This window comes from Mercenaria mercenaria, chromosome 2 (genome assembly GCF_021730395.1).
Source record: "Mercenaria mercenaria strain notata chromosome 2, MADL_Memer_1, whole genome shotgun sequence".
Taxonomy (NCBI): Eukaryota; Metazoa; Mollusca; class Bivalvia; order Venerida; family Veneridae; genus Mercenaria; species Mercenaria mercenaria.
In genome coordinates, this window is record NC_069362.1 from 19,212,824 (window position 1) to 19,222,393 (window position 9,570).

General features: G+C 33.6%; 1 protein-coding gene across 2 annotated transcripts in view; it reads left to right on the plus strand.

The window, feature by feature from the left end:
* The window catches only part of LOC123563429 (katanin-interacting protein-like), a 67,949-nt gene extending 64,033 nt beyond the window's left edge, over nt 1–3,916 (plus strand). For both annotated transcript variants that reach the window (XM_045356247.2, XM_045356248.2), the window contains exons 38-39: nt 197–300; nt 781–3,916. In XM_045356247.2, coding sequence (XP_045212182.2) covers nt 197–300; nt 781–827 — 151 coding nt within the window. In that variant the 3' untranslated portion in view covers nt 828–3,916. The remainder of the gene's footprint in view (nt 1–196; nt 301–780) is intronic.
* The last annotated feature ends 5,654 nt before the right edge of the window (nt 3,917–9,570 follow it).

The following is a 9,570-nucleotide window of genomic DNA, read 5'->3' on the forward strand; positions in this document are numbered from 1 at the left end:
GAATTTAATACAATTAAAAATAGAATAAATACCGGCAGACCTGTATCACCTTAGTAATTTGCTATCTTCAGTTAAACTGTCTGCACTATCATCTACAAGTGTTACAGTACTTTAACTCTTCAAACAGGAAAAAAGATTAAATGCTACCAGTCTACAAAACTATATCACATGTAACAGTGTATATTGACTATTACAGTAACCAGACAGGCGAGCAGGATGTACAGATGACCAATGATAAGAAGATAGTCAGTCATTATAATGATCCAAAGAAAGCTCATTCTGGTAAACCTGTAGATCAAAGTAAGTTTGTTGAATTAATTACTTATTTTTAAACTAGTACAGTTGTTTCAAACAGTTTTGATATTTTCTTCTGGAAAACATTCTGATCTTTTTCTAAAAATGCCCTTAAGTCTCCATGAGGACGAGTTGCCTCCTTGTTGCTGCAATATCTCTCATAGTTTATTAACACATATATCTCATAGACTGATAGTTGATAAACACAAGTCTCTCTTTATTTTGAAAATACATATTTCCCATAGTTTATAAATACATATCTCTCACAGTTGATGGTTTCAAATTTGCCAGGTTTGATTTCTTTAATACTGCTTGCTGATGGTTTTTATTCAGGTAGATTCATATGGAAATTAAAGTCTCTAAATGATTGGGAAAATTTAAAACAGATTATAAAATTCTTTGATTAAAAACTTGAAACTACAGAAAGATATTCTATATACTTTAAAATACTGTTATGTTTACAGCAGCATTATTTCTTATTTTCAGATTTGCGTCCTAAAACCAGTGTGATTCATTCAAAGAAAAGAAGATGAAACTGTCAGTTAGATCCAGAAAAGTGAAAGTTTGACAAGTTTGCTACCCATAGCATTCGATGATATCTTCTTCCATCAACACAAAAAAAAAATTGTCATGTTATTATAGCCAACATGATAAATAAAAGTATAAACAGGATTTAGATACAAATAAAAATCACAGTAAAAGATTTATAAGTCCAGAAAATAGTGTTGGGGAAAAGGTGTTGCGAATCATAGAAAAAGATGAAATAGTTACAAATACTGTAATCTGTGCTTTCATTGTTGTGATCATTTGTAGATTAGTAAGAAATCACATGAGAAGTTTAAATTATCTGTGTGCTTGTTCTGTGCTTTAACTGGTGTAACCTTATCCATTCCATTCATTGTTTTCGCCACTTTGAAGATTTTACATACAAATTGTTGACAAAAATGTGCTGACAGACAAATAATGTATTGAAAAGTGTGCAAGTATTCCAGAAGTCCGTCCCAGTTCATTGTTTCTGACTTGAAGACGTTACATCATTACAGTGCAAACGATATATTGCGAAATCATTCATATTCATGAAGGACTCATTTTCCTGGATGTTATGGTTGAATCAAAAGTAAACCCTAACAGGTCAAAGTTCCATTGACTTTATGTGATAAAATTGAAATCTACAAACTCGTATCCTCTGGAAAATAGCCAGTTTCCCAAACCATGAAATTTCATGCCCACAAAATTAAAATGATTTCTCTGTAAGCTGTTAATGTATGAAGCGTTTTGTATTAACCATCACCCTGCTAAATTTTTAGAATGAACTGGTCCATCATTCAGTTTAGGCAGTACCATTTATTATTCAAAGGGATGTTCACTGAAATTTTACTGAAAAGCGAACAGTGCCGGCCATGATTAAGCTTGTCTTGGTCTGCACTGGTTGCAAAGTCAAAATTGCTTGCAGCCAGCAGGCTAAAGGTTAAACCTGCAAATTGACTTGAATGTTGGAGCCTTTATTTGCATTTAATGTAAAATTAATTTAAGAATTGATGATAATGATTTTTTAGCTCACCTGAGCCAGAGGCTCAGGGTGAGCTATTGTGATCACTCACCGTCTGGCGTCCGGCCATTAACTTTTACTTTAAACGACATTTCCTCATAAACCGCTAGGCCAATTTCATCCAAACTTCACAGGAATGTTCCCTGGGTGAAGCTCTACAAAAGATGTTCAAAGAATTGAATTCCATGCAGAACTCTGGTTGCCATGGCAGACGAAAGGAAAAACTTAAAAAATCTTCTTCTCAAAACCCAGAAGCCCTAGAGCTTAGATATTTGGTATGAAGCATTGCCTAGTGGACCTCTACCAAATTTGTTCAAATCATGACCCTGGGGTCAATTTTGACCCAGCCCGAGGGGTCATATGATTTTACATAGGAAAATCTTAAAAAAGTCTTCTTCTCAAAAACCAGAAGCCCTAGAGCTTAGATATTTGACATGTAGCATCGCCTAGTGGACCTCTACAAAATTTGTTCAAATCATGACCCCCGGGGTCAAAATTGACCCCACCCCAGGGGTCACTTGATATTACATAGGAAAATCTTCAAAAAATTTTCTAAAAATAAACCAGAAGGCCTAGAGCTTAGATATTTAACATGTAGCATTGCCTAGTGGACCTCTACAAAATTTGTTTAAATTATGATCCCCGGGGTCAAAATTGACCCTACCCCAGGGGTCACTTGTTTTACATAGGAAAATCTTCAAAAAAATTCTAAAAATACACCAGAAGGCCTAGATCTTAGATATTTGACATGTAGCATTGCCTAGTAGACTTCTACAAAATTTGTTCAAATCATGACCCCCAGGGTCAAATTGACCCCGCCCCATGGGGTTACTTGATTGTACATAGAAAAATCTTCAAAATTTTCTAAAAATAAACCAGAAGGCCTAGAGCTTAGATATTTGACATGTAGCCATGACAAGTGGACCTCTACAAAATTTATTTAAATCTTGACCCCCAAGGGTCAAATTGACCCAGCCCCAGGGGTTACTTGATTGTACGTAGGGAAATCTTCGTAAGTTTGCTAAAAATAAACCAGAAGGCCTAGATCTTAGATATTTGATATGTAACATTGTCTAGTAGACTTCTACAAACTTTGTTCAAATCATGACCCCCTGGGTAAAATTGGCCCCGCCCCAGGGGTTACTTGACTGTACATCGGAAAATCTTCCAAAAATTTTCTAAAAATCATCAGTTTGACATTTGAAACATGTAGCTCATATTACTCAGGTGAGCGATCCAGGGTCATCATGACCCTCTTGTTTGTATGTGTGAACATATCACATTTTTCCATGAACATATCAAATATCATCTCCGTCCATTTGTTACTGTGCTTGTGCAAGCCAGTCTTTTAATGTACTGTAGTATATATACCCCAATATATTGCAAGGGATTGTTATAAAAATTCATGTGCTCTTGTGCCTGTTTTTTATCATTCACCTCTTGGTGAAAAACTTATGATATTGTTTTGTTGATCTGAAACTGTTTGGTGCACCTACTTTAATATCTGTTGACTTCAGTATACATGTATAAAATATCCTGGGCTGCAACCAAGGGAAGATTTTATTTTCTGTTTGAAAATATAAGGATTCTCCACAATCTTATAAATTGTACATTTAATAAGGTGGGTTATCATTTTTTTTAAATGCAAGATTTCAATAAAACAAAAAGACAGACAACATTTTTAACGTCTTAGGTGTGGTAGGGCGAACTTACTGTGTTTCATTTTTATTTGTTTTACGGAAGAAAAGAAATCTCAATAAATTAAAGTAGGGGAAGCTTGAGCTCAATTTGTACTAAACATTTTATATATTATCAATATGAAATCTTGCTTATAGGTGCATAATGTTTATACTTTTTTCAGCTTCATGGTTGTTAATATTTTGTGAACTGCTTTTATTCACATGCTGTAGTTGTAAAATATTCCTGCCTATTATTTATTCAATACAAACCTTTATCAGGTTTGTGTATATATCAATGCATGTTTGTTTTATCACTGTATAGTTAGATATGAAGATTATTGTTGCATATACTTAACTTTAAAATCTATGTTATTTAATAAAATCTGAATAAAAGGACAGAGTTCCACTTGTTTATCACTGACCAGTATGATTTTCTTTTTTACCAAGCAAATTTTAGTAAAAGGCTAACCTTTAGCCTGCTAAATTTCTAAAATGGTCTGGTCCATCATTTAGTTTAGACAATACCATTTATTATTTGAAGGGGTGTTCACTGAAAATTTACTAACTGAATAGCAAACATTGCAGACCATGATCAGACTGATGTGCAGGCTGATCTTGGTCTGCACTGGTCGCAAAGGCAGATCACTTGCTGCCAGCAGGCTAAAGGTTAAAGGCAGCATAACTATGTCTCCCACCTAGGGATGACATCCATCTGTCTGTATGTAATAAAGTTTGTCTATGCAAGGCCTATGACTGCCCCAGGTGGATTTACACCAAACTTCACAAAGCGAAAATAATCTTACATCTCGAACTATGAAAATGTATAGCAGAAATGTATGTATTTGTAAGATTAATATATTGTCGCAGATTTTATAAATAATTGTTCATCTGATAGGAACATTTTAACATAGTGCTATAAATCTAAACCATGAATGTCAGTTTAGTGGAACCTGTTATAACAATTTTTACCTTGGTTTGGAAATAAATGCTTTTAAATAACAGCACCCTGATAATTCCCGTGAAATCATAATTCAGATATCTTAAGTTGAAGGCTTTGCATATGGAGTTACGATACATTATCACTAATCAGGATTTTCTGTCTAATATAATCAGTCAATCATACATGCATCACTTTTCACTACAAAACATTGGATAAGTTGTTAGTTTTTGTACTATATATATATATATATATATATATATATATATATATATATATATATATATATATATATATATATATATATATATATATATATATATTGCATATATGTATTGACCTGGCACTTGTAAATATTCTGTATGTTCGAACCGAAATAGCGTTTAACTATTGAAAATTTAACAAAAGATGTACATTAAATTTTCTCAGTTGACACACCATGTCGCATAAACAGATACAAATGTACTATGCCCCAACGATAACTTGATATTTACAAACATGACTATAAATAGATTAAGGGGACGCATATTGCTACATTCACAGTTCATACAGAAATGCGGAAGGGGTGCATATTCAAGAAATCAATGGTGGGAAAATAAAAAACATATTCCTAAACTGATATGATACTGATGGACACCTGTAATATTCAGTATTTTGTGGATAAGGATGTGGTACTATGAATGTAATAGGAAAACAGAGGTCTTTGTGAAAGTACATTCAACACAAAATATTAAGCTTTTGTATAAGGAAAAAACAGGTTTTTTACAATAACAGTGTTCCAAATAATGTTGAAGGGATGAGATTTTCTTTCTAACACACCAGGTTTGCTTAAACATGTAATAATTTAACAGGTTTTTTACAATAACAGTGTTCCAAATAATGTTGAAGGGATGAGATTTTCTTTCTAACACACCAGGTTTGCTTAAACATGTAAAAATTTAACGCCACGTCAGTTCAGCTCGGGATGGACGCCATATTTCTCACTGATAAAAATGTAAACAAAAAAAGTCAGAGTGGGATTAGCATTGCAAGGGCATAACATGACATTCTACACAACGAATACCTTAGAACAGATATGTAAGATGCTACACAGGTCAGGCGGGTTAAATGCATAATGGCGATCACTTGAATCTCATCTTGAAAAGGTGGTTAATTTTAGTTTATTTACATGGTTTTTAATTTTCCCCGACTTCTCGGCGATTCACTGCAAATGTATTACTGCGCCGGACGAAAGGTAACTCTAATAAACAACGGGAGACAACTTAGGTGTCAGCACGTGTACGATTTTTAAAATAAACATGTCGATGATTATAATTTCTTATCAAATAATGAATCCTATTCAGATATTCGTCTTTAATATTAGAAAATTATTAATTTCTGTGGACATTTGTCATAAATATTACTTACATTGGACTACTTTGCGCATCAAACTGGTTTCCGCTTCAGTTGTGAGGCACTTCCGTTATACTTTTGACAACAATAACCAAACACAAAATGAATCAAAAAAGTCACTTATAAACCGACTGCTACTTAATCAGTGTAAGTAAAGTTGTTGTTACAACATTATACATGTTCGTTACGTTATGAGATAAAGTTTATCTTGAACTGCATAATCCATTAATTACGTTTAGATGATATTGCAATTACAACTTATTTGACCCATTTTTTTACGTGAATGACAGCATTCTCGTGCAACTCGTGCAAACAGAGTTATGAAAAGTATGGTGGAGAATTCAAGGACAAATTATAAATGACATTAAAGTGAGGATAACTGTATATTCGTCCAGTTTTGATCATTGACATGCCTGCTGTGTATTAGTAACTTTTGTGAACAAGATTAGAATGTTACTTTTGCACATATACACATTGATTGGACCTCTCAACCAAATTTCATACCTTATTTTAGAGATTTTTAAGACAATACATTTTCAAAAGTTTGTTGAATGTGTTTTGATATTTGAGTGCATTGTAGTTCATGAATACCAAGTTAAAAATTAATAATGGCAACATTTCTAGGCCCTTATTGTAAGCCACTAGACTTCTGTAACGATAAATGTTTAATGTATTAAGGGGAATTAGTTTTGGAATGTGGCATTCCTTGACCACCGTATCTTTTCTTATGCACTACTTTGTAAACAAACTAAATAATGTGTTTTAGCTTACATATGCGAAATGAAAAGCAAGACAGTTACCATATCTCACATTCTTTCTTTAAATTAGAATCTGTAGGACATTGATATCATAAAGGTTTGGACAAGGTGAAGCACTATTATTTTCGCACCAAAAAGTCTTAATTGTTGACTTTGAATGTACACAATAAGTCTTATGTAATTCAACAATAACTTTCTTGTTTCAGTTTTCTCATTTTTATTTTAGTGAGCAATCCTTTGTGTACTTATAACAGTTGAAACAGTATCCGTTTCATGTACCAAAACCTTGTACTTTTTTGCATGTAAATTTTATCATACCCCACCCACTTTTTTCTAAATACAAAGTATGCGTCCCCTTAATTTTTATTTCACTTTTGCATAAAAATTAAGTTTCCTTCATGAGCTCTGTGACAATACGACAGAGAGGTATCTAAAGCCGATATGGCAGATCAGAATAGTTTATTATATTGATTAAATGCATGCACTCAAACCATGCAAATAATGAACATACTATTGTGTTATATAAAGACATATATACAAATTCAAACCATCAAAAAAAGACACAAAAATAATGAAACAAAAATGAAAACGAATAGAAAAAAAAACAGATCTGAAAAAAAACTCATGAAGATTCGAACCCACAAAACGAGTTGCTTATATCCAATTGTTGTTGCAGTTTATCCAACTGAGCTATGTTGCCACATACATAGTAACTATTTAAAATGAAAGAAATACTAATATTTAACTGTCAAGTAATGGGTAAACATTATGAATTATTATTTCATCAGTTATCATGAAATAGACTCGTCCTCGCGTTTCGGCGGGAATCATGTTATCATTGGGGATTAGTATCTATGTTATGGGTTCGAGTCTTCTGTCTGGCATTACTTATAATATTTTAACTGTAATCTTAATGCTCAGGAAATTGCCACACTTGTAAACTTGTCATATTTTTGACGATTCATTTGTTGGAAGAAATGCAACAGTATTCGACTTCTTTTAACAATATGCATGTCTGTAAACCATTGTAGAAAATATCGACTAAAATCTGTAAAAAAATCTTAAATCCAAAGACAAATTATTTGTCACCAGCGTTTCTAAGAATGTTCAGGAAAATCCAGAACTGGTCAAGTAAGTGGCCCTCCAGTAGACCAGGGACATAAAATAGATGTAATACATTATTCCCGAGTAGACGAAGAAGAAAAAAAAGATACAGTAGGTATTAAAAATTAATCTGAACTGAAAAAAAGTAAGACGATTGATTTCAAACACAACATTCTTCCTGCTCAAAGTTCCATTAAGTTTGAAGAGAAAAAACAACACACCCGAGAAAACCTGTCTTTTATCGATTCGGCCAAAATGTCAAACCACTTGGATATACACTGTCACAGAAGAAAGATGAAAAAGAAATAGTATTGACAGAGAAAGTAGTACATGTACGTACTAGTAGCTTATTCAGATCCTAGACTTGCATCAGTCGTTAGAGTGCTTTAAAATATCTCTGCCATATAATTTTTAACAGCACTTTCTGAAAAAATTACAATGCTAACTTCCCTGTTGGGTAAATACGACTGGAATAATTTAGCTGTTTTCTCGGAAAATTTATAAAATTATTTTATGTTGTGTGTTCGGGTTTAACGTCTTTTTCAACAATTTTTCAGTCATACTTGTAGCAGTGAGTACAATGCCCAACTTTATAGTGCTGCCTCATGCGGCATGATACCCCACCCAGTAGACATGCGGCATGATACCCTACCCAGTCACATTATACTGCTGAGCGCCAAGCGAGGAAGCTGCTAGTACCAATTTTTACGTCTTTGGTATGACGCGGCCGGGAATCGAACCAGCGACCTCCGGCACTCGAAGCGGACGCTCTACCACTAGGCTACCGAGGCGTATTTTATGTTGTAAAAATGATGTGAACTACAAGATAAAATGCTTTCCTTCAGTCTGTTGTCCGTCAAGCCACCTATTTAGGCGTGGAAGTTGTCATCAAACTTATCTTGGCCTCCACATGTAAATGAAGTTTCTAATAAAGTTAGTCAGAGCTTAGGTTTCTTAAAACGTAACATATATTCTTCTAAAAGTTCTACCAAGGCAGCTACTTATAACACTATTGTAAGACCAGTTTTAGAATACTGTTCTAGTGTATCAGAAGGATATAGATAAACTAGAAAACATTCAAAGACAAGCTGCAAGATTTGTAACAAATAATTATAGCAAGACCCCGGGCACAGTTTCAAATATCATACAAGACTTAAATTGGAAGAAGACAATATAGTAGACTAATTATATTTCACAAAATGGTTTATTATCCCGAAAGAAATATGTTACACCTTACACAAGACAGTCCAGACACTATACAATCATCTGACAAACTAAGGCTGATTATTACAAAAATTCATTCGTTGTTCTTTGGAACACATTACCATCTCATGCAGTCCGGCAGTGTTGAAACAGTCTCCGGATTCAAATCAGCACTGGCTAAACTGATGTTTACATCATAATTCCAGTACAAATCTTTTTGCTTTATTCTGTTTTAACCCTACTAACATCTTCCTTTCTGCACAGCAGTTTATGTGTATATATAATTCGCAGTTAAGGGAATTAAGGTTTAAAAATAAGGTTTTAGGTTTTTGCACCTTTTTTATCACAACTGTTAAGAAGCACCAGGTGGACTGAGTAGCCTAGGAAACCTGACAGTCTTTTACTTTCTCTAACCCCCACGCATGGCTATAATGTATCAGTATTGAACGTTTGCCATTACTATAAAAGAAGAAGAGAGCGGTGGTATGACAAGGTTTATTTCCTGATTGAGCTAGATTTTTAAAAAAGCAATTATTGTATTTGCACAGCTATAATGTTGTTTTTTGTGTGTGTGTGTTTTTTTAAAATATTTCAGATATTGAGATAGGACGACAGTTATTTGGATCTTGTTTGTTTCCATTTTTTAAATTAGAG